Source organism: Quercus robur, chromosome 2 (genome assembly GCF_932294415.1).
Source record: "Quercus robur chromosome 2, dhQueRobu3.1, whole genome shotgun sequence".
Taxonomy (NCBI): Eukaryota; Viridiplantae; Streptophyta; class Magnoliopsida; order Fagales; family Fagaceae; genus Quercus; species Quercus robur.
This window is the reverse complement of record NC_065535.1, coordinates 18,759,989-18,786,227: the sequence shown is the minus strand read 5'-3', so window position 1 is coordinate 18,786,227 and position 26,239 is coordinate 18,759,989. Positions and strand designations below refer to the sequence as shown.

General features: G+C 34.9%; 1 protein-coding gene across 1 annotated transcript; it reads right to left on the bottom strand.

Annotated features, from left to right (window-relative positions):
* Positions 1-711: 711 nt before the first annotated feature.
* On the bottom strand, positions 712-26,239 carry LOC126695831 (uncharacterized). Its single transcript, XM_050392639.1, has 7 exons — positions 26,223-26,239; positions 6,277-6,909; positions 5,793-6,157; positions 5,553-5,681; positions 1,792-1,915; positions 1,003-1,246; positions 712-936 (listed from the first exon to the last, which is right to left on the bottom strand). The coding sequence occupies exons 1-7, from the start codon at positions 26,237-26,239 to the stop codon at positions 712-714; spliced, it is 1,737 nt and encodes a 578-aa protein (XP_050248596.1).

The window sequence follows — 26,239 nt, the reverse complement described above, 5'->3', positions numbered from 1 at the left end:
GAAGCCCAAACAATAAATTTATAGAGCGTGGATGAAAGAACTAGATCTACTCCAGAAGAAAAACGATAAAATTTGCTAATTTAAGGCTACTAAACACAAGTAAGATAAGAAAGTCTATCCTCGGAATGGCCTGAGGAGCTTATATTATATTGTCTTGTTTATCAACAGTTTTACAAGAGTTCACAGTCTTATCGAAAAAGTTGCTTGATTTCTTCTTCGATCCTTTTTTTTTAGTACATCTTCCCATGCTATATACTATAATTTTGGTATCATCCCTACCACACACGTGTAGGTTAGATTCGGGGAACTCCTTCTTGTCCCATCCAATACCTCCTAGAACCATCAACTAGTAGCTGTAAGGCTGCTTGACCACTGCTCAGGCATCACCTCTACCTTAATGCGGCCAGAGAGTTGGTTGGGAGGCATTTAATGCGGAGGTAGCAGCTTTTTGAAGATATTTGTTGCCCTTCTCCTTTCTTACCCCTTGTCCAACGTCCAACCCTTAGTTGCGATGTAACTTCGAAGAAGGTCCATGATGATATGGCATTCTTACTGATCTCGGACCCTTGTTGCCGAGATGGCTTTTCTCCTCAGACATTCGTTGGACTTATCTCTTATTATCTCTACTCTTCTCTTTACTCCGTTCCCCTTATAATCTCATCTAGACATCCTCGGATGATCTAATGTCCTCGGATTGGGCCATAGACCCAGTTAATACAGCCTTAACAGAACCTCCTGATTAACTGGCCCCCACAAAACAAATTGACCAAAATCGGCTAAGAGAATAGAGTTGATGTGTGGAGAAACATCCTCCATCCGCACAAGAAGATCGCTAACATGTCTAGCATGTCTACCAAAGTTATGAGCAACACAATTACCTTGTTTACGAATATGAGAAAAATGATAGAAATTAAAAGAAGCCATACAAATTTTAGCCTAAAAAATTAGGTGACCATAATAGGAAAAAGACTCATCTTCACTACAAAAGGCTTTGATGACTACCTTGAAATCGCCTTCAAAAACAAACGAAGAGAAATCGTCTTCTTGAGCAAAGTTTATAGCTTTCACAGCGGCAATGACTTCCACCTTTGCCACAGAATTGGGAAGAGGAATTTGTTTGGACATTGAAGCTAAAACCATCCCATGTGTATCACGAACCACGACACCAACACTTGCTTTGCTGAGATCATGGAACACAACGCCATCAAAATTTACCTTAACCAAAAGAGGAACTGATGTAAATAACCTGTTATTAATTCTCATATATTTAAAATTAAAATATAATTACAATAATAAATATAGTGATAAACATATAATTACAATAATAAATTAAGCAATAATAACAAAAACTAATACTTTATAAGTTAAACGGGTTCACATGTTGAATACAAACATGACCCATTTATTAAATGGGTCAACTATGTTGATCTTAATATGACTTGAACTCGTTTAGTCTCAACTCATGACCTATTTATAAACAAGTTAGTAGTGTCTAGTTCGCGGGTCGTGTTAGATTTGGCTATGTCTACTAATTCAGTAGTCTCCACAACGTTTACAATCTAAAAACATAGATGTTAAAATAACAAACTCCTCTAATGTATGACTCAACACAATTAACGTGAACATTATCCCACTTCCACATGATCTTTTATGGATCCGTAGCCCCCCTTCCACATGATCTATTATGGATCCATATATATCCCCAAGTTCATATACGTATCAGTAAAGCTTGTTGTTCCTTGCTTTTGCTTTTTCTGTTTCTGCTTCTTTTTCTTTTGTTGTTGCGTTTACTCTTTGTATCCATCATCTCTGATTGGTACGGTTGAACTAAAACGCCCTCTTGCTTCCATAAACAAGACAGTTTGAGTAGTGGTACATTTATACAAAGCAATTGTGACACTGGCTTCCTCTCTTTCTGAATCCATCGTCTCCAATCAGTGAGAATAAACAAAAATTCTTTGATCTGATAAAATTGGGTCGCGGAGAGTCCAATTTAGATTAGGTTTTAAAGAAGAAGAAACTAGAGGGTAGTTTAATTTAATTTCCAAGAGAGAGAGACAATGGGTCTATTTGGGATCTGCTTATTTTGCTGAAATTGAAAACTTTTCGTTAAAAATACTGTAGATAAAGTTAAAAATTAGCTGAAATAGTACAGTAGGACCCTTAAATAGTACCAAAAAGTGCAGTGAAACCTATGAAAAATAGCAAAAATAAGCTGAATAGTAAAATAAGTTGATAAAATAATCTTTGCCAAACGGACACTAAATATAGAGTATTAGGTGTCCGTTTGGCGTGATTAATTTTGTCGACTTATTTTACTATTCAGCTTATTTTTTCTACTATTTATGGGTACTACTGCACTTTTTGGTACTATTCATGGGTCTTACTATACTATTTCAGCAAACTTTTACATTTATCCATAATACTTTTAGTAAAAAAATTTCAATTTTAGCAAAATTAGTCGCTAACCCGTGCGATGCACGGATAAGATATTAAATATGAGAAATTAAAAATACTCTTTGCTCTCCAATCTAATAATAATAATAATAATAATGAGTTTGGTCAAAAGTACAAACTTTATCTCACAGTGCCACTTAAAAATACACTTTTCTCATCATAAATAATGTAATAAATACAAATTAGAGAAAGATTACTAAATCGTTGATTTCTTTAAAGATAACATTTTGTAAATTATCTTCAAGCTTGGAAATGCTCTCAAAATGTTGAAGAACATAATATTCACTTCAATGACATGTTAACCCTTTTGAAGTGATGTAAAATCCTCAATATGCTGAATTTGCTCAATAGAGGATTACCAAATAGGAATGACACATAATTCTTGAAATTGAGCCATATATAAACCTATGTCTAAAAATGAACAACAATCTCATATCATAAAGTACAATATATGCACACAACAATAAGTACAAAGGAAATTGATCATGCAAGAATACATATTTTGCATCAAGTTAGGCTCACCTTCCACTTAAAATTGAAACTTAACACAAATTCTGGTATCAAGATTCTTCGAATGTCATAAAGACCAATACCAAACTAAATAGATGGATTGTAGAGAACCAAATTCCAGGTACACCAGCTATCCTACAATATTATGACTATTTGATAATCCTATTAGATCTCTAATGCTCATAATCCTCTGTTTTATTACATATAAATAAAACAAATAAATTTAACAAAAGCTAACTTTTTGGTCATATGCTTGCATCAGCTTCAACTCATTCTCTAATCTCTCTATTAATTCATTTGTAGAAAATTTTTATGAACAAACTTTATAAACTGATAGAGAACATTATACAAACATATAAAAACAAAACCAACAATGGTTTTTATGAATTTAATTAAGAAAAATTTATTGTTGAAAGTTGATAAAAGTACAATCGTAAGTGATGTTTTTAAAAACTGTACATTAGCAAATAATCTAATAAACTAACAATAATTAACTACTAATTATTAAGATGGGATCAAAATTGAAAAGGACAAATTTATTTGGAATCAAGTAATTGTAAACACCGCATATATGAATGTGAAAAGAAAAAGAAGAAAGTACAAGTAGAAATCTTTCTTGGGTTGCAACAATGGAAATCAGCAACCACAGGTATTGTATAAATTCAAACCATAAATATTGCAATATATACCTACAAATAGATATCAATAGTTATATAAATTCCATCATCAATGACATGTTTTTTCATGAGACGTATCTTTTTTTTTTTCTAGGACTCCAAAACTTAGACCAAAATCTAGTCTAAAGGAATTAAGAATGTGGAAGACACGCATATAAAGGCCAAAAAGTATTCAAGCGAATCAATGTATCAGCTCCATTGATTCTTTAACTCCACAGAATTAGAAAGAACAGGTTGAGAGAGAATTTCAATTGAATCCAATGCCATTCAAAGCTATACTTTACCCCTTGGGAGTTATTAGCTTTACCAAGATGGACTGTTTATGGTAAAGAAATTGTATGCTTCACTTGGCAAAATTAATTCCCAGTTTCCTAACACTTGAAAAGGAAAATAAAAAAATATATTACAATCAACAACCACAATGTTGAAAGGAAAATAAATATATATTACAATCAACAACCATAATGTCTTCGTGTTCATCATTGTTCACTTGAGCTAATGAGCTAACTAGAATAATACACATAGACTTTAAATTGGCAGGTCTTAGCCTACTAAGATAATGCTCAAAACCTAATTTTTTTAAAGGATATGCATGCATTGTATCAATTAAACATAAAAATGATCTAATATCATCTTTTATCTCCATTGATCTATACCTTTAAGAGGGAATCATTGAACATAGCAAGATCTCAAAAGCCCATACCTCCAATAATCTTAGATTTTGTCATCTCTTCCCATTTAATCCAATGGATTTTTCTACGGTTGCCCTTTTGGCCCCACCACAATCTTTTGATTAGAGCCTCGATTTCATTGCACAAACTCACCGGCAATTTGAGACATCCCATAGTGTAAGTGGGGATGGCTTGTATGACTGCCTTTAAGAGCATTTCCCTTCCAGCTTGTGAAAGTAATTTTGCTTCCTACCCTTGAAGTTTCCGCCAAACCTTCTCCTTAATGTAGTTAAAACTTTCTTTTTTTCCTTTCCCAACTAAGGAGGGCAGCCCAAGGTATTTTTCATAGTGCAAGATTTCTGGCACACCTAAGGCCGCCTTAATTCCATGTGTCACCTCCTCCAGAATAGACTTGCTAAAGAACAAGGAGGTTTAACTCCTATTCATTTTTTGACCCGAGGCTTCTTCATACTCTTTTAGTATCTCCAAGACATTGTCACACTCCTCCATTGTTACCCTGCAAAAAATAAGACTATCATCTACAAAAAGCAGATGCGTTAGTTTTGGCCCCTCCTACAAAAGAAGTAGCCATCGATATCACCTTGTAGTTCCGCCTTTTTAATTAAACCATTCAGCCCCTCCATTCAAAGAAGGAATAGGAAGGGGGAAAGTGGGTCTCCTTACTTAATCCCCCTTGTAGGAAAAATCATCCCACAGGGTTCTCCATTTACCAAAACAGAATATGATACTGTTTTCACATAACCCATTACAAGATTTATCCATCTCTCCCTAAAACCCATCTTCCTCATTATCCCCTCTAAGTAATACCACTCCACCCGGTCATACACCTTACTCATATCTAGTTTTAGTGCCATATAACCATAATTACCCCCCTTATAATTTTGTAGACTATGCAATGTCTCGAAGGCCACCAAAATATTATCATAAATTAATCTACCCTTAGTGAAGGCTGATTGGTGTTCTGTGATAATGGATGGGAGTAATTTTTTAAGGCAATTTGCAAGAACTCTGGAGTAAATTTTGTAAAGGACATTACATAGGCTAATAGGGCGAAATTGGTGTGCATATTCAGGGGAGTTTATTTTTGGAACAAGTGTGATAAAAGTATGGTTTAGGGGAGTACGTATAATACCTGAGTTCAACCATGACAAGATGGATGAGATGACATCCTGATTTACCGTGCTCCAAAAATGTTGATAAAAGAGAAGAGGCATACCATCCGGTCCAGGTGCCTTGAGGGGCGCCATTTGTTGGAGGGCAGTAGCTACTTCACTTGCTTCAAACTTTCTACATAGACTTTCATTCATCTCCTCATCTATCACTGTAGGCACACAATCTAAGATGCCTGTGGAGACCCTCCCATTTGTTGAGGTAAATAGAGACTTGTAATAGTTCACCATCACTTCCCCAATATCCTCCTGTCTAGTTCTTCATACCCCTCCCTCATCTCTAATACCTTCCACTAAGTTCTTCCTATATCTCTTTGAGGCACAACTATGGAAATACTTTGTATATTTATCCCCCTGATTTGGCCATAGAATTCGTGATTGTTGAGCCCACATCATAGCTTCCCTATCCTGCAATACCTCAATCTCTTTTTTAATTTGTCTCACCCTAAAATTAATCCCACTAACCATGGCTGCCCTCTCTTCTCTAGCTAGGTCCTTTTTCAAATGGTTCAATTCCAATCTCACATTCCCAAAAACATTTTTCTCCCATTGCCCCAATTCCTTTCCACACTTCTCCACTTTTCTTAGTATATCACCCTCATAACCGACTTCACACCCATTGCCCCAAGCCGAAACTACCACCTCCTCACAACTGGAATTTGAGAGCCGCATTTATTCGAACTGAAATTTTTTTTCTGGGTAGGTAGGTTCAAGCCCGATAGTGATATAAGAATTGGAATATGATCCGATGAATTACATGACAAATGGTACACCTTTGAACCTCTAAACTTCATGAACCAACTATTATTTACCAAACACTTATCAAGCCTCTCCCAAATTGAAACCCCATTTTCGAAGTGCTTGCTCCAAGTGAACTTAGAGCCCTCGAATCCCAAGTCCATGAACCCACATTCATCAATCACCTCCCTAAATCGCTGCATCTGATTATAAGGCCTTCTTGCACCCCCAAGTTTCTCATCTTGTCTGATGATTTCATTAAAATCCCTATAACAAAGCCATGGCTTTTCAGGTCGTGAGTTCAAAGTCCTAAGCTTGGCCCAAGCTTCATGACGTCTCGCTGTATCAAGTTCACCATAAAAACCCATTAATCTCCACTCATTCTCCGTATTTTTATCAATCACCACATCAATATAGTACCTATCCGAATCTTCCACCTTTAGATTGATCGATGCTTTCCAATAAAGAATTAGTCCTCCACCTCTTCCCACTCTTGGTACAACCCATCTATGATCAAAACCAATACTTCTTTGAACAAACTCTAGCTTTGCATCATCTGTAAGCGTCTCAGCTAAAAACACTACAGTGAGATTTTTTGCCCGTATGATTTCCTCGAGCTCCCTCCCTGTACACAGGTTCCTAAGCCCACGACAATTCCATCCTAAACTGTAAGGTTGAATTTAATCAACCATTTTATTGGCTTTATTCCGTGCCAAATTTGCTTGTATTTCAGCATTTAGTAACCTTGTATTTAGGTGGGTTTGTTGTAAGGGTAGTGAGTGAGATAGAGTGTTGATTGCTCAAAAGTGTGCAAGAAAACAGAGACTCGCGGCTTGTTCTCGCGGGTGGCTTGCGGCTTCAAGCCGCCAGATGCAGCACACGTGCCAAGCGTGCCACAAGGTGAACAGTCATGCTAGCTGGAGTACTACAGGACAAAACAGAACAACTGGCCATACGGTTATCTCGCGACTGGATCTCGCGACTCAGTTAAGTCGCGAGGTCAAGCCGCGAGCCACCCCTGTTTTGTAAAACCTGACGTTTCACATTCCTCTCTCACTCCAGTATAAATACCCCGTATACCCACAAATGTATGAGAGTTTCCAGAGAGAATTTTGAGAGAGAATTTTGAGAGAGAAACCCTAAAGAAAAACAAGATTGATTCACCCACAATCTATACATTAGAGTCTCTTCAAATTCCTCAACTCTCTTCCTCTCCATTGTCAAATCCTTGAGAGGCACTTTACCAAAACCTTGTTCTCACCATATTCATCTCTGTGAGAGGGTTGTTTGGTTTGCTGGGAAGCAGTTAGGAAGGAACCAATCTACATTGGTTGATGCTATGGTCTAGTAGCGGAATCCGGGAAGCTAGAAAAGAAAAAGGTTCGGCGCAACCTCGTTGGAGCAAGAAGCTTGGAGGGCTTAGGTGCACTGGGTAGATTAGGCTTGGAGGGTCTATTGCTGTCCTTGTATCCCAACTACATTTTCTAGTGGATTATTGACCGCTTGGAGGGCGGCGGAGAGGTTTTATGCCGAGGGTTTCGGTTTCCTCTTCGATAACACATCGTGTGTTGTCCTTGTGTTTGCATCTCTCTTCCCTTTATCTTTGCCTTTTATTTTCTGCTGTGGATGTGATTTATAATTGGCTTAGATTGATTTCCAATTCTGTTTATAGCTTATGTTCATTTTCCGCACACTAGTTGTTTGTCATAAAGCTTGAATTGGTTATTTTGTATTTGGGGGTCTAAACGTTCAAGGGTGTTTTATACACATATTTGAACTTTCATAAACAACTCATTGCTGTTGGCGGGGTTGAACATCAGCTCCTGCCACTACAAAAGTTTTGTTTTCTCCATTGAGGGCTGCTTGGAATCATTTTGCTGAAACTTCAGTGTGATCTAGCTCTGTCCCAGCCATTCTCTTCCTCCCTTGTAACTGAAAACTTGCTGCCGTGTTACCCTTAGGCTTTTTTCTTTCTATGCGTGTCCAAGTAGGTGATGCACGTGAATTAGGTGATTTGTGAACCCTACTTTCCTTAGCAGCACGTGACTTGTTAAGTGTTGGATTCTCACTTAAGTTGTCACGTGTACTAGGGCTTCTTATCAAACTCCTTCCCAACCGCAGTAGATTAGCCGCCCCAAACTCCTGAGCCAGACTTAACTTTTGTTTTAAATTCACCCAAATCCTATGGTATCTTTTTAGAATTTTCCCATAAACTAATTCTTTTATGGCAATTATAATTTGAAACCTCGAGTTTGAATGGTAAAGAGACTATTGCTACATTTCTAAGAGTTTCGTTGTTGAGATCTAGCATTTCTTTATAACTAATCATCGTTCTTTACATGTATTTATAATACTAGTACATCATATTTATTAAAAATCAACAGTTTAAAAAATGTCCCATGCTTGAATCAATTACACCAAAAGTTCTTCTAAACAAAAAAATTACACCAAAAATTAATTTTTCTTTGGACGATGACTTGTACAATTCTAATTACTAGACTACACCACCGAAATATATTACTGTTTGTTTTCAACTTCAATTCTTTAGTTACGGGGTGGTTATGGACAATATCCTAAGAACAGGACGTGTATGAGTTGGGTTTAGATTTTAGAGTATTTTTCAGCCCAACTCAATCTCCACAAGTTGAAAAGTCACCAATTCATGGTAGTTCAAAAAACCAACCCAATCCTATAATTAGACTGTTTTGAGTTAGGGCAATTTTGTTAAGTCTAATAATTTTTTTTTTTTAGTTTAATTCAATAATTGTTTGTTGGGCATCAGGTAATTTATTTATTTTTTTTGGGGAAAGTGCGAGCTTTTAAAACACTTTACATAGAAAAATTCTAGGGTGGAGTTTTTCAAAGTTTAGGAATGAAAAATGAGTTTTTTAAAGTTTAAGGATAAAAACAAACTTTTGGCAAAATTTAAGAACCAAAATAGTATTTTACCCAATATTCTAAGACCATATAAAATGGTACAACTTGTGTCATAATTGTCTAAGTGATAGGCAGTGAATGACAGAAAAAGTTGTGAGTTTACATGAAAGTGATAAGTAATTAATTATAGTCTAACACATAAAGTGATTTTGGCAAAAATTATAACAATTTATGTGATACTAAAACTAATAAATAATTTAAAACATAACCAATCCTTATCAAAAAAAAAAACTATCCAATCAACCCATTCAAAATCATCCCTAGATGTAGGCTCCTGATTGATTGATCAAGTTGGGATAGGTTGAACAGTCTTGAACTTGAACGTACAACCTACCGAACAAATTCAAACTTTTATTGGACCAAACGCTCCAACGGTCCAACCACATTTGTTTGTAGTAATCCTTATTTTTTTGTATAATGTTTACAAATGTTTTTAATAAGCTTTATATATTATTCTATTAAGTAGATACACTTTTCAATTGGTTACTAAGAGCATCCACATCCTGAAATGCTATCCTATCCTATTTTACCATCTCAAAAGACTACTTTATTAATTATACCATACCATTTTACAATACACCCAACATTCCAAAACTCTATTTTTTTTCCCATTCTATTTAAATATTCTTTTTTAATCCTTTTTTACTATTTCTCTTTTTCTCAAACTTTTCCTCTCTTTCTCCCTCAACCTCTAGCACCGGCCTCAACCTCTAGCAAACCCATTGTTAGGTTCTAAAGACTTAGGATCTTATGTATTTAGAACTCTAATGTGTATTGTTGGCAAATCATGGTCAAAACAAGATGTTTAGTCGTGTTTAGACCTGCTCAAAGTTGGTTCATATATGTAAAGTTGAATTTTAGTTGATGCAGAGTTATTAAAGCATTTCGGCCTGGTTCGATCGATCGAAGCTTAGGCTCAATCAATTGAAATTCGAGCAGAATGCGTTTTCTGCAGAATTCCAACTCAGCCCTATTTTATTTAAAACGTTTTAGGGTTTTGTATTTTTGCCCTAGGTATATAAGGCAAACCCTAGACACGTTTTAGTGTTATTCATATTGCTGTTTGTGTAAATCTCTTGTGAGATCTGAGAGAAGCTTTCCTTTACACAAGCTTAGGATTATCAAGAAGGAGATTTCTTCAAGAGCTTAATGATCATTCAGTTGCTGCCATAAGAACTTAAAGAAACACAAGCGGGTGTGCTTGTACTTGCTGAAGAATCCAAGAAAGAAGAAGTCCGTGGTTTCGGAGCTTGTACGTGGTCGTGTCAGTAAGTTTCTACTGGTGAATAGTAATAGGATGTTAGTGGTCTAAGTCCTGTTAAACAACTTCGATTCTTTCATAGTGGATTCAGGTTTACCTTGAGGATAGCTAGGTTAAATCCTCCCCAAGTTTTTACCGGTTTGGTTTCCTGGGTGATCATATTATTGTGTTATTTATCTTTCCGCTACTTTACATGATATGATTGTTTGATTGTGATAACTTAGATTATGAATTTGAACTAAGTAACAACTTAGCTAATTACCTAGGTTAATCCAATTGTGTTTTTAAGGGGTCTAAAAACCATCAAGTGGTATTAGAGCAGGTTACTCTTTTGTTTTAGATGTTTTGATCTAAGAGTTGATCTTTGACCCCTGTTGTCATGGATAATTTGAAGTGTCTTTTTGATCATGTTTCTGCTCATGCTTCTGTTGATTTTATTGATGCCTGTGAAACTCTTCATAAGGAATTATTGAAATATATGAAAATTGCTAAGAAATTCAAGGAAGAGTTAAAATTAGCTAATCTTGAAAAAGAAGAATTGGTTGTTAGATTAGATGAATCTAACAAAAAGAATGAATTTTTGAGAAATCAAATTTCCTCATGCTTCTGTTGATTTTATTGATGCCTGTGAAACTCTTCGTAAGGAATTATTGAAATCTATGAAAATTGCTAAGAAATTCAAGGAAGAGTTAAAATTGGCTAATCTTAAAAAAGAGGAATTGGTTGTTAGATTAGATGAATCTAATAAAAAGAATGAATTTTTGAGAAATCAAATTTCCTCATGCTTCTGTTGATTTTATTGATGCCTGTGAAACTCTTCATAAAGAATTATTGAAATCTATGAAAATTGCTAAGAAATTCAAGGAAAAGTTAAAATTGGCTAATCTTGAAAAAGAAGAATTGGTTGTTAGATTAGATGAATCTAATAAAAAGAATGAATTTTTGAGAAATCAAATTTTCTCTCAAGTTGAGAAGATGAAAAGCTTGGAACAAGAGTTAGTTGAATCTGATGGTTTTTAGACCCCTTAAACAATTGATTAACCCTAGTTAATTAGCCAAGTTGTTACTTAGTCAGATTAACAAATCTAGGTTATCACAATAATAAAGATCAAATCATGCAAAGCAGCAGAAAATAAATAACACACGATATGATCACCCAGGAAACCAAACCGGTAAAAACCTGGGGAGGATTTGACCTAGCTATCCTCAAGGTAAACTTGAATCCACTATCAGAAAGAATCGAAGTTCTTACAAAAGGACTTACAAGCACCCCCGCTCGACTTCCTAATGCTACCAACCAGTAGAACTTACTTACACGACCACGTGCAAGCTCCGAATCCACGGACTCCTTCTTTCTTTGGATTTCACCAGCTACAAGCACCCCCGCTTGTGTATTCTTTAAGCTTTAATGGCAGCAACTGTTTGATCATCAAGGTTTAGAGAATGTCTCTTCCTTGAAAACCCTAAGTTTGTGTAAAGGAAAGCTCCTTTAGATCTCACAAGAGATTTACACAAACCGCAATATGAGAAACCTTTAGAGAGTCTTTGGGTACAAAACCCTAAAAATAAAAAGAGGCACAAGAGGCACTATAATCTCTCTAAAAACAACTTTTAAAAAACGTTCTAGGGTTTCCCTTATATATAGGAGAGTTTAACTTGAACCCTAATACATTTAAGTAGAGTTTGGGCTGAACTGGAACTCTGCAGAAAAATAAATCTGCACCTGGTTCGATCGATCGAGTCTAATTTTCGATCGATCGAGCCTTGCAGATTTTGTCCAATAAATTCTGCAATCACTCAATTCCAATTTCACAAATAAACATATTTTGAGCAAGCCTAAACCTAGACTCTATGTTTTGATCACGGTTTGTCAACATAATACAAATTGAAGTTCTAATACATTAGTTCCTAATTTCTTAGAACCTAACAATCTCCCCCTTTGGCAATCCGTGACAAAACACATCACAAACATGAAATGCTCAAAGTTACAAAATGAAAAGCCCTTTACAAAATAATGCTCATAAACCAAATTCAATCCTAACTACTATCTATCAGTTGCAAGTGTAGACAGCAGCTCAATTGAATTAACCTGTATATTTCCTGAAACACTAAACAAAATGCATAACCGCATATGTGACAAAAAAACAAAAACAGTAAATCAACAAATATGCAATCTAACTCTCCCCCTAAGTTAGATACATCAAAAACAATGTTAACTCCCCCTAAACAGAACATTCTTGTATTTTCCACACATTTCATCTAAATCTCTCCCCCTTTTTGTCACGCATTGACAAAGACAACTCAAACAAAGAGTTGACAAAAAACATACGCAACACAGTAAGAGAAAATAGTGAAAGAAGGGAACACAAAACAATTCAACTCTATAGGAAATAGAGACAACTCCCCCTATGAACAACAAAGGTTAAAAACAAGCTTCTCCCCCTATAAAAATAGGAAAAACAAAACAAGTTTTGGTTAAAAATAAAGGGGGTGGGGATAAAAAAAACACAAACCAAGTTTAAAAAAAAAAAAACTAAGTTGAGGATACACATGAAGAAAAAATATTCTCTCTTTCAATAAAATGCAAACATGGCACTATGTGACCCATAAACAGCTGCATGAGTAGAGAAAATATTTGCACATTGATTATCCATCATATCTCTTAAGAAAAATATTTTCTACAGTTCACACATAAAAATAGCATATACTAGAAAGTACATAGCTCAAAAATTAATCAATCAATTTTTTGATCAAGTTGAGTACCCAATGTAACAAAGTGTATGCATGGTATGTGTGAAAACAATGAGAGATATAACTGCAAAACTGCAAGATGGATACAAAAACAATGCAATGCATGTGAATCCTAAACATAAATGATGCATGATAAAAGTTTGGTCAAAAACTTAGAAACTCCTCAAAGCATAGTATTTCATGAATAAAATGCATGAGTATGAAACGAAAAGTTTTTCAAAAACACTTGAATTCAACCCAGATCTTCCAAAATCAAGATTTTCAATCAATTTGTCCTCAAAGCTCAAACATTAAACACATTTTGCATTAAAATCAAGGAACTTTAATCTTGGATGGCCACAACAAGATCACACACAATATAATGTACCAAGTTTAACAAAGAGTAACTTGTGTAGTGTGTGCAACTAGCAAAAGCTTGAGATACATGTGAGGTGATATGTGAATAGAAATCAATCACAAAGTCTACAAAATTCATCACAAAGAATTTAAAAGAGACTATCACCTAAAGAGTTACATCATATAACTCCCACATCTCCTAGAAAACAAGCTTGCAATCATGTAAGTTTCTTGAATTTATGCCTCATAATATACACACCAATTTTAAGTCATGTGAGTTTGGCATCAAGCCTAATAGTACACACCAATTTTAATTTTAAGAATTAAGCAATTTAAACCGAGGCTTCACCTTATGTTCTTTTCGTGCATGTGCTACACTTTCTTGAGCACAGAATCTTATGATATGCACTAAGGTGTTCATGATTGGCTAGTAAACAGTGGTGAGATGGTTATTTATGCCTTTCTCTAAAATTTCAAGTCCAACATTTAAAAACATGTGACTTCAAGATTAAGACATAGTAATCAAAAACCATACACATCTTTCCCACACAACATGCACTACAAATCTTCAACTAATAAAGTGCAATAAATAAGCTCATCAAAGCTAAACAAGGTACATAAACTTGTTATGTAAAGAAAATATGGCCAATCCTTGATTATAGATCCAAGATGTGAAATACAAAACACAAAAATCTTTTTGGTTTAAAAAAATTTATGACCAAAACAAAAAGCACACATTATGCTAATGAACAATGCAAATGCAATGCATGACAGTGCTTAACTAAGCTATAGAGGGTACACAAATAAGAAATATCAATTTCTTAATTAACCCTTGAGTACACGTACAAACTAGTACATACTCACACAAAATCAGAAATAGCTTAGCACTTATTTAACACATACTATTCAAGTTTCTCCACAATGTCAAGCATGTTCTAAATCAAGAGAGAGATATCATAACTCATGTAATCCTCAAGAAAAATAAAACTAGACACAAAATAAAATACTTTTGTCTTTTTGAAAATTTTTCAATGTTTTTGGATTTTTTTTTTATAAGAAAAACTAAAAAACAAAACAACAAAAACAAAACATGTCCACAAACAATTGAAAGAATTAAATCAGGGACAAGTCAGCAACACTCACCTTAGAGAATTTTTTTCTCACCCATATAGCACGAGTCTTCGGCTTTGTAGGTGAAAATCCATGTGAAGCAGAGTGTATTTGAGGGATTACACCAATCTTCTGAGAAAGACTGAAATCCTGCAAATTCCTTTCACAAGCCAACAAGCTTAAATTTTTCAAAATAATATGAAACAATTTATATGGACTTATGGCAGGAGAAATATCATCACATATCCTAGATTGAAACATAGAATGCTTAAATTTCAATTTATGACAATTAGGACGAATGTGACCGGAGACACCACAAAAGTGACAAACAGGAACAAATTTAGGAACATCAGTATTCCTAACAACAAGTCTGGTCTCAGATTTTGGTTTTTGCCTCAACAAAGAACAATTTGGTCTAATATGACCAACAACACCACAAAGGTGGCAAGTAGGCACAAAAACAGATTTATTATGCTTTCTAACAATAGGTTTAGACTTAGGTTTAGAAACTTCAGCGTCAACATCAGAATTTTTACCTTTGTCTAACCTAGCAAAATAAGCCTTTTCTTTATTATTCCTCTTGAAAGGAGGAATATAAACTTTCTCAGTTTTAGGCTTAAGAGAAATAGAAACAATTCTGTTATCAATAGCAGACTTGGTACAAGTCAAATTTTCAATTTTAACTTTAGATTCAACTAACTCTAGTTCCAAGCTTTTCATCTTCTCATCTTGAGAGGAAATTTGATTTCTCAAAAATTCATTCTTTTTATTAGATTCATCTAATCTAACAACCAATTCCTCTTTTTCAAGATTAGCCAATTTTAACTCTTCCTTGAATTTCTTTGCAATTTTCATAGATTTCAATAATTCCTTACGAAGTGTTTCACAGGCATCAATAAAATCAACAGAAGCATGAGCAGAAACATGATCAAAAAAACACTTCAAATTATCCATGACAACAGGGGTCAAGGATCAGCTCTTAGATCAAAAGATCTAAAACAAAAGAGCAACCCGCTCTTATACCACTTGAAAGTTTTTAGACCCCTTAAACAATTGATTAACCCTAGTTAATTAGCCAAGTTGTTACTTAGTCAGATTAACAAATCTAGGTTATCACAATAATAAAGATCAAATCATGCAAAGCAGCGGAAAATAAATAACACACGATATGATCACTCAGGAAACTAAACCGGTAAAAACCTGGGGAGGATTTGACCTAGCTATCCTCAAGGTAAACTTGAATCCATTATCAGAAAGAATCGAAGTTCTTACAAAAGGACTTACAAGCACCCCCGCTTGACTTCCTAATGCTACCAACCAGTAGAACTTACTGACACGACCACATGCAAGCTCCGAATCCACAGACTCCTTCTTTCTTTGGATTTCACCAACTACAAGCACCCCCGCTTATGTATTCTTTAAGCTTTAATGGCAGCAACTGTTTTGGTCATCAAGGTTTAGAGAATGTCGCTTCCTTGAAAACCCTAAGTTTGTGTAAAGGAAAGCTCCTCTAGATCTCACAAGAGATTTACACAAACCGCAATATGAGCAACCTTTAGAGAGCCTTTGGGTACAAAACCCTAAAAATAAAAAGAGGCACAAGAGGCACTCTAATCTCTCTAAAAACAACTTTTAAAAAATGTTCTAGGGTTTCCCTTATATATAGGAGAGTTTTACTTGAACCCTAATACGTTTAAGTAGAGTTTGGGCTGAACTGGAACTCTGCAGAAAAATAAATCTGCACGTGGTTCGATCGATCGAGTCTAATTTTCGATCGATCGAGCCTTGTAGATTTTGTCCAATAAATTCTGCAATCACTCGATTCCAATTTCACAAATAAACATATTTTGAGCAAGCCTAAACCTAGACTCTATGTTTTGATCATGGTTTGCCAACATAATACAAATTGAAGTTCTAATACATTAGTTCCTAATTTCTTAGAACCTAACAAAATCTAAAGTTAAAATGGAAAATTTGACTAGTACCAAGCCTGCTGTTGATAACAGAGGTGTTTTCGTTTCTCTTAACCCTAAAACTGAGAAAGTTTATATCCCTCCTTTTAAGAGGAATAATAAAGAAAATGCTTATTTTGCTAGGTTAGACAAAGGTAAAAGTTTTGATGTTGACGCTGAAGTTTCTAAACCTAAGTCTAATCCTGCTGTTAGAGAGCATAATAAATTTGTTTTTGTGCCTACCTGTCACCTTTATGATGTTGTTGGTCATATTAGACCAAATTGTTCTTTGTTGAGGCAAAAACCAAAATCTGAGACTAGATTTTCTGTTAGGAATACTGATGTTCCTAAAATTGTTCCTGTTTGTCACTTTTGTGGTGTCTCCAATCACATTCGTCCTAATTGTTATAAATTGAAATTTAAGCATTCAGTGTTTCAATCTAGGATATGTGATGATATTTCTCCTGCCATAAGTCCATATAAATTGTTTCATATTATTTTGAAAAATTTAAGCTTGGTGGCTTGTGAAAGGAATTTGCAGGATTTCAATCTTTCTGAGAAGATTGGTGTAATCCCTCATATATACTCTGCTTCTCATTGATTTTCACCTACAAAGCCGAAGACTCGTGCTATATGAGTGAGAAAAAATTCTCTAAGGTGAGTGTTGCTGACTTGTCCCTGATTTAATTCTTTCAATTGTTTGTGGACATGTCTTATTTTTATTTTTGGTTGTTTTGTTTCTTTTAGAATGTTTTTTTATTTAAAAAAAAAATCCAAAAACATTGAAAAATTTTCAAAAAGACAAAAATATTTTATTTTGAGTCTTGTTTTATTTTTCTTGAGGATTACATGAATTATGATATCTCTCTTAATTTAGAACATGCTTGACATTGTGGAGAAACTTGAATAGCTTGTGTTATATAAGTGTTAAGCTATTTATAATTTTGTATGAGTACGTACTAGTTTGTATATGTACTCATGAGTTAATTAGGAAATTGATATTTTTTGTTTGTGTACCCTCTATAGCTTAGTCAACCACTGTCATGCATTGCATTTGCATTGGTCATTTAGCATAATGTGCGCTTTTTGTTTTTGGTCATAAATTTTTTTTAAACCAAAAAGATTTTTGTGTTTTGTATTTCACATCTTGGATTTATAATCAAGGATTGGCCATATTATCTTTACATAACAAGTTTATGTACCTTGTTTAGCTTGGATAAGCTTACTTATTACACTTTACTAGTTGAAACTTTGTGGTGCATGCTGTGTGGGAAAGATGTTTATGGTTTTGATCACTTTGTCTTGATCTTGAAGTCACTTGTCTTTGACTGTCGGACTTAAACCTTTTCAGAAAGGCATAAATAACCATCTCACCACCGTTCACTAGCCAATCATGAACACCTTAGTGCATATCGTAAGAATTTGTGCTCGAGAAAGTGTAGCACATGCACAAAAAGATCATAAGGTGTAGCCTCGGTTTAAATGCTGAAATTGGTGTGTACATTATTGGACTTAAAGCTAAATCAAATTATTGTTAAAATTGGTGTGTACATTATCCCGGCTATTTTAATAAGTTTCTAAATAATTAAAATTTGTGTGTACAATATGAGGCAAAATCAAGAAACTTACGTGATTGCAATCTTATGATCTAGGAGATGTGGGAGTTATATGATGTAACTCTTTTGATAATAGTCTCTTTCAAATTCTATGTGATGAATTTTGTAGACTTTGTGTTTAATTACTATACACATATCACTTCACATGTATCTCAAGCTTTTGCTAGTTGCACACACTACATGAGTTACTCTTTGCTAAACATTGTACATGTTATTGTGTGTGTCTTTGGTCTGACCAACCAAGTTTGCAAATACTTTGAGTTTTTTTTTTTTTTTTTTTTTTTTTTTTTTTTTTTTTTTATGCAAAACAATTTTGTTGCTTGAAAATATAATGGAAAAAGCTTGAAAATCTTAATTTTGGGAAAACTGGGCTTAAAACCTTGTTTTTGAAAAACATTACATCACATACTCATGCATTTTATTCATCAATTCCAATGCTTTGAGGTGTTTCTAAAATGTGTCTTTGTTATTTTCAAAAACTCTGTTTTTTCTCAAAAATTTTGTGAGCCTCTGTCTAATTCGATTGATCCAATCTATTTTCGATCAATCGAAATTGATTTAAAAGTCTTAAGGAAGCCTCTGTCTGCTTCGATTGATCCAATCTGTTTTTCGATCAATCGAAATTGTTTTAAAATTTTGAACAAAGCCTCTATTTGTTTCGATCAATCGAAACTGATTTTCGATCAATCAAAAGTCGTGAATCAGGTTTTTTAAAAAGACAGATTTGACTTGTTCAGACTTACTTTTCAAAAGTTCTTTTCAAACTTTTCTCTCTCTCCGAATTGGACAAAGCTCACCTACCAAATTTTTGTCGTTTTCCTCCGGATTTTTTGCAAGGTTTTCCTCTCTCTAAGCCGGTAAGTCTATTTTGCCCTTCGTTTTGCATTTTAGTTCAAGGTTTCATGCATCTTTACATGAATTTCATGGGTATTTTCGGAATTTTTCAAATTACAATTTTTGTTGATTCAAGCTTCTTTTTCTAAAATTGATCATTGGGTTTTGTTCCTATAATGTTATAATCATGATCTATGATAATTAATTTGATCAATTTGGTGTTTTGTGAGAAATTGAAAATTCTAGGGCTTATTTTTATCCGAATTTAGGGATTTTGTTCAAATTGATTTCAATTGATGAAATTGGCTTGTTGAATTGATGTAATTGATCATTATTTTATGTAATCTAACTTGTGTAATGATCAATTGGTCAAATTTTTTTACAAAATGAACAAGTGGTTTTTCAATTTTTTTGGGGTTTTTGTTAGAAACTCTATGCTCAAGCCAATTTTGTGAACTTGATTTAATTTGAACTTAATTGGACTGCATTAGAGCATGCATCATGACATTTAAACTATTCATGCATCATATAGATTTTTGTTTTATTTTTTTTTTGGTGCTAACTTGCAGTCTGCCCTTGGTTTTTGTTTTTCTTTCTTTGTGTCTTGGTCCTTATCCTAGCACCATGTCCAGGAAGACTAGAGCTCATAGGACCCCCTCCACTTCCTCTGGGTCTCCCTCTAGGAGTGAGTTGTTTAGGAATGACAAAAGCAGAGAGGTCTATGAGAAATTAAATTGCAAGCGTAAGATTTGGGTTGAGCGTTCTGTTGTGTTAGATGAGATAGATCCTGCCATTAGGGCAAACCTTGAGAGTAGAAGTTGGCTGTCCTTGTTAGAGGTAGATCATCCACCCCCGACTACCCTGATTAGAGAGTTCTTCTCGAATTTCTCTTGCCATGTGTATGATTCCAACACCTTTGTTCAGAGTTGGATACGAGGTGTTGAGTTCACCATTACTCCTCGGATAGTGGCTAATGCGCTTGGGGTTCCGGTCGTTAGGGAGCCTGTCTATCCTTATGAGGAGTCTCCACCCTTAGATGACGTTATGTCATACATCACTGGATCTTCTATCCAGTGGGGTTCTGATCCTCGGATCACGTCTGCTGAGCTTACTGAGACTGCGTGTCATTCTTTGTGGCCTATTTCTCATCTTCACACCATCCCTCTTGAGCGAGGTGTGTTTTTGTACGCTTTTATGTCTGGTGCATCTGTTAGCTTTCCACATCTGTTTCTTCATTCTTTGAACGAAGTTCATAGGAGTTCTGTTGTAGCGCATGCTCTTATCCATCATATTTTCATTCATAGGATTTTGTTGTTTCTTGGTCTAGCTGATTTCCCTGTCGGTGAGCCCGTTCATGTCATAGCTCCCATAGGTGCCACCTTCCTTAGGCAGAGGGCTGCTCACTTGAGAGTTGGTCCTACGCGTCCTAGAGGTGCGTCATCTAGTGTTGTTCCCCCTCCTCCCTCTTCTACAGGTGCTGATACGGCTGAGGCGTCTGGTGCTGCTGCTGCTGATGTTGATGTTCCTCCACCGACTACTTCGGATGATTCAGACATTCGACGTACGTTGGATCATGTCTTGACCGTTCAAGCGGCTCATGGACAAATTTTGGTGGACTTGCTCAATGAGATCTGTGCTTTGCGCGCAGAGTTGGCACAATTTCGACGATCTTCACCGCCACCTCCTTTTGATGATGGATTTTGATTGCCCTTTGGCATTCCGTCACAAAAAGGGGGAGTACATATTTGAGCACTTGTAGAGTTTTTGTTTTCGGGGGAGAGCATTTTTGTTGGTTGGAGCTTGTGGAGATTAGATTGTATTTAGGTGCTTCACATTGTTTTTACCTTTTTATCTCTTGCCATATTTTTATTGGGCTATTCATGTTAGGGGGAGATACTTTTATTATTTTATATGTTTCTTGTTTCAACTGCTTATTGATTTATATTTATGAGTTATTCATTGATATATGTCTTTATTATGTGTTGGTTGAAATCAAGAATTTATTTTGTTTACTTGTATTTTCCACACATGTGGTTATGCATTTTGTTTAGTGTTTCAGGAAATATATAGGTTGATTCAATTAAGCTGCTGTTTACACTTGCAACTGATGGATAGTAGTTAGGATTTGATTTGTTTTTATGAGCATTATTTTTTTGTAAAGGGCTTTTCTTTGTAAACTTTGAGCTTTTAGTTGTGTTTTGTCACGGATTGCCAAAGGGGGAGTTTGTTAGGTTCTAAAGACTTAGGATCTTATGTATTTAGAACTCTAATGTGTATTGTTGGCAAACCATGATCAAAACAAGATGTTTAGTCATGTTTAGACTTGCTCAAAGTTGGTTCATTTATGTAAAGTTGGATTTTAGTTGATGCAGAGTTATTAAAGCATTTCGGCCTGGTTCGATCGATCGAAGCTTAGGCTCGATCAATCGAAATTCGTGCAGAATGCGTTTTCTGCAGAATTCCAACTCAGCCCTAATTTATTTAAAACGTTTTAGGGTTTTGTATTTTTGCCCCAGGTATATAAGGCTGTTAACACCCTATTTTGCAACCCGTATTTAACCTCACATGAAGGGTAAAAGGGTAATTTCACATTGAAAATATGCATCTTGATTCTGGTCATTAGATCCTTAATCTCATTTCACCAAAATTATCTTGATGCTATAACAATCAAATCGACTGGTCATGAGCCCTAATCGGACCATTAGATTGAAAGTTATCATCAAATCAAGTTTTAATGGCTGAGATGCACTATCACAAATTGAGTCCGACTATATGTGATTATGAACAATTGATTTCAATTGGTTATAAGTATAATCAATTTGAAATCGATGATGTGTCATAATTTGATTGGTTAGGACTATATTTTATGGTAGGGTTACACACACCTAATTAACTAGATAGTTAAATATTAATTATTCAATGAGTAATTTGTGCAATTATCTTTTAATTAGGATAAATTTGGAACCAATCAAGTCTGAAATGGGAGTGATTGGAGCCATTTAATGTTAATTGGGAGCTAATTTGGAACCTATTAATGTTAATTATGCTGAAACCATTTTCTAACAAATGACCTCTGCTCACCATTTCATCGATATCTCTCAGAATATTTTGAATCTATGAATGAGGTTAATTTTCCCAGAAACTAGACATCCAGGGCTTTAATTTGAGCAAAAGAACGAGACAATTCCGATCAGAATTGTGTCAGATATGATTATTCGAACTTGGCTCTACAGGCTATTACAGCAGCTACGAGAAAACCGAATTTTGGCTTGCTCCTCACTCCCACCAATCTTTTCATTTAATGCACCAGATTTCTCTCAAGGCTAAAATGAGGTCTAGGTTCATGATTGTTTGTCAACCCTCATTAAATGGCTTTCCATTCATATTTCCTCCACCATTACTATATAAACCCCCCATCTCCTTCATTCCAAAGCACACAAAAAACCCCCCTCTCTTCTCTTCTCTTGAGTTCTAGTGAAGTTGAGTAGTTTTGTCATATCTTGGTCTTCCTGAGACTCAAGGTATTGAGTGAGACTCACTCTCTCTCTCCTAGATCTTCTTTTCCTCCACCCTTAGGACCTCCATCAAGAGTCCCCTCCTCTACCATATGAATCTTGCATGAAGGTATAATCTCTTTCCCTAACTGTTTGTTTGTATTTCCATGATAAGAATTTAAAATTAAAGCATAATAATTCCCTTGAATATGTTTGAATGTTCTTATGTGTTCTTCACATGTTCTTAGTTGTTCATCACATGTTCATGCATATCACTAGATTTAATCTTAAATCCACATAAAAAATATGAAAAACATGTTTGTTTAGTAATTCTTTCAAATCCTTGAATCTAAGTTATCACTATCCACACACATTTACTAGAGTTTATTTTTCAATCCAAATGCCATACTTAATAACTTGAATTAGAGTTTATTACATGCACACACATTAAATTCAACTAGACATGGCAAAACGGGCGGGTCGGGTCGGGTTCGGGTCGGGTCAAACGGGTCACGGGTCAAAAACGGGTCATTTTAAGCGGGTTGAAATCGGGTTCGGGTCAATCGGGTTGCGGGTCGGGTCAGGTTGGGTCGGGTTGACCCGTATTTTTCACATGAAATTTTTTTTTCTTATTTTTTTTTATTTTTTATTTTTTTTTATAAAGAAAACAATATGTATTTGCCATTTTGATAGTTATGCAACATATTACTTGATGTAAAATGCATTATTTTGCATTCACTACTTATATCAAGAATAAACTCAGTTAAACTTATTAATATTTATTCAATAATTTTAAAATTATACAAATCCTAACATTGCTATCTAAAACAAAACAACACAAAGATAAGTAAAACAAATATACAAGTTTTATTTTTACACAATATCAACATTCCCAAAAAAAAAAAAAAATTACAAATGACTTATTGAATAACTCATTTGATAAAGAATAAAAACATATAAGAAAGTTACAATTTTAAAAATTAATTTTATAATCTATTATCAATTGTGGTTGACATTCTATTTCAATTTGAGATATACATTAAAGTTTGATTGCTTACTTATTTATACCTAGTCTCTTTTATGAAGATCATATCATTGTTAAGCAGCACATACTCTAGGAAATATCATAATTTATTTTGAAAAGCCGTTTATTGTGAACATAAATTGTTAAAAAATAGATCTAAGCATTCATAATTTATGCTAATTTGATACTTTGGCTTTACTATTTTTACACTCGTGAATGTGTCTCACACATATCTACAATTTTAAATCTGTTTTTAACTTTACTATAACCAGATTATCTTGGCATGTACTTTGCTATTTGATATCTAAAAATCTTTACTCATTACATAATGCTCAACCATTTATTTTTCAATTAATTTGTATGCAGTTATGTAAATGTATCAATTGTTTCCTTAAAACTCACAATAAACAATTAAACCAATATTGTCTTAATTTCACTATTTTTTTACCAAAAAAAAAAAAGTTTTAAAAAAATGGTTCGGGTTCGGGTCGGGTCGGGTTGACCCGCACAAAACACGGGTCGGGTCACGGGTCAACCCGTTTTTGCTTCGGGTCAAAAAAATCGGGTTCGGGTCGGGTATTTTTCGGGTCGGGTCGGGTCGGGTCAAAAAAATCTGACCCGTTTTGCCATGTCTAAATTCAACATACAAATTGATTGACATATTGAATGATGTGATATGAATGTTAACCACCATAATTTAGAAGACCAGTTTCACCGGGCAAGGTGGGTGCCTAACATCTTCCCACCTTGTAACATAGCCTCCGAGTTTAGATCAAGAGTTAGTAGATCAAATACTTATCCATGTAATTTTTGATTTTTAGATTGTAACTAGGAAACAAAGTCATGTACTTTATCTTAGATTGTATCTAGGACCAAAGTCATGTAATTTTCCTATGATCAATGTAAATTCAATTTCAAATTAATAAAATGAGGAATTTTTCATTCATAGTTTTCTTATTTTTCCAATAATTAAATAAGTGGCGACTCCATTGTAAAACCCTTAATCTAAAGGGGGAAATATAACTAGTCGAACCTCCATTTTGAGAGGCAATAACACAACTCCACCCATTCATGTGGGTTTGGCCCAACATCCTATAAAAAGGGGGTTAGGGGCGCGGTCTCTCACAAAGGCAAACCCTAGCCACATTTTATTGTTGCTCATATTGCTGTTTGTATAAATCTCTTGTGAGATCTAAGAGAAGCTTTCCTTTACACAAGCTTAGGATTATCAAGAAGGAGATTCTTCAAGAGCTTGATGATCATTTAGTTGCTGCCATAAGAACTTGAAGAAACACAAACAGGTGTGCTTGTACTTGCTAAAGAATCCAAGAAAGAAGGAGTCTGTGGTTTCGGAGCTTGCACGTGGTCGTGTCAGTAAGTTTCTACTAGTGGGTAACAATAGGATGTTAGTGGTCTAAGTCTTGTTGAACAATTTCGATTCTTTCATAGTGGATTCAGGTTTACCTTGAGGATAGCTAGGTTAAATCATCCCTAGGTTTTACCGGTTTGGTTTCCTGGGTGATCATATCGTTGTGATATTTATCTTTTCGCTGCTTTGCATGATATGATTGTTTGATTGTGATAACCTAGATTTGGAATTTGAACTAAGTAACAACTTGGCTAATTACCTAGGTTAATCCAATTATGTTTTTAAGGGGTCTAAAAACGTTCACCCATACCCAGCAAAATCACAACAAGCAAATCACAACAAAAAATCACCCAAATCAAACAAGCACCAGAAATCCACCTATCACCCCAGCAAAATCACAACAAAAAATCACAACTAATCTAAAAATCCATACCAAAATCACAACAAAAAATACCACTTGCCACCCTAACAAAATTACAACAAAAAATCTATACCAAAATCACCCAAATCACAACAAATCTAAAACACAGAACCCGGATCGTAACCCAGAAGAACCTAGACCTCTTCATTTAGGCATCGGTCACAACAAGAAAAAAAATTTAAAAAAAATTTAAAAAAAAACAAACAAACAAATAAACAAACACACACACACACACACAGAGAACCCAGATCGCAACCCAGAAGAACCGAATCGCAACCCACTTCGACGGTGCTTTTTGACACCAGACTCTCCAGTTCAGCGGCGCAACCCACTTCGGCAACGCTTTTTGACCCGGATCAAGTCAGAGCTTTCTAACATCTGTAACGAAATCCTCAAGCTCCTTAACACCAGACTCATCCCCTCCACTGCCATTAGTGACTCCCAGGTCTTCTACCTCAAGCACCAGCACAAAGAGGGAGAGACGAGAGAAGTCAGAGAGAGAGAGAGGGAGATGAAATACCTAGAGATGCTGAGAAAGAAATTTTGACATAGAGGAGAGAGAAAAAATAAAAGGATTAAAATATATTATTTTATTTTGGCATAGCGCTACAGTACCCTCTTACATGTTAGATGGTATTGTAACATTATGCCAAAAAAAATTTGACATTTCTCAATTTTGGCCTTCTAATTGCTGAGCATATTTTGGGTCGAAATGCCAAATGTACCTTACATTTGGCATTTGGAAGGCCCATTGCTGATGCTCTAAGACTACTATAATTTGTCTGTTTGTTCTTGTTTTTTTTTTTATTATATATTTTTTTTAATGTAAATCTACCACTATATTTCGTTAATTATTCAAAAAATGGATGGTTACCAAAGTTGTCCTTCCAT

Bases quoted from the DNA above. Each gene is read 5' to 3' on its own strand.
- LOC126695831 (XM_050392639.1), bottom strand. The intron at 6,158-6,276 runs GTACCATTTGTC...CTCAAATTCCAG, and splicing joins AAGTTTAGAGGTTCAAAGGT to TTGTGAGGAGGTGGTAGTTT. The intron at 1,916-5,552 runs GTATGCCTCTTC...CGATGGATTCAG, and splicing joins CAAGGCACCTGGACCGGATG to AAAGAGAGGAAGCCAGTGTC.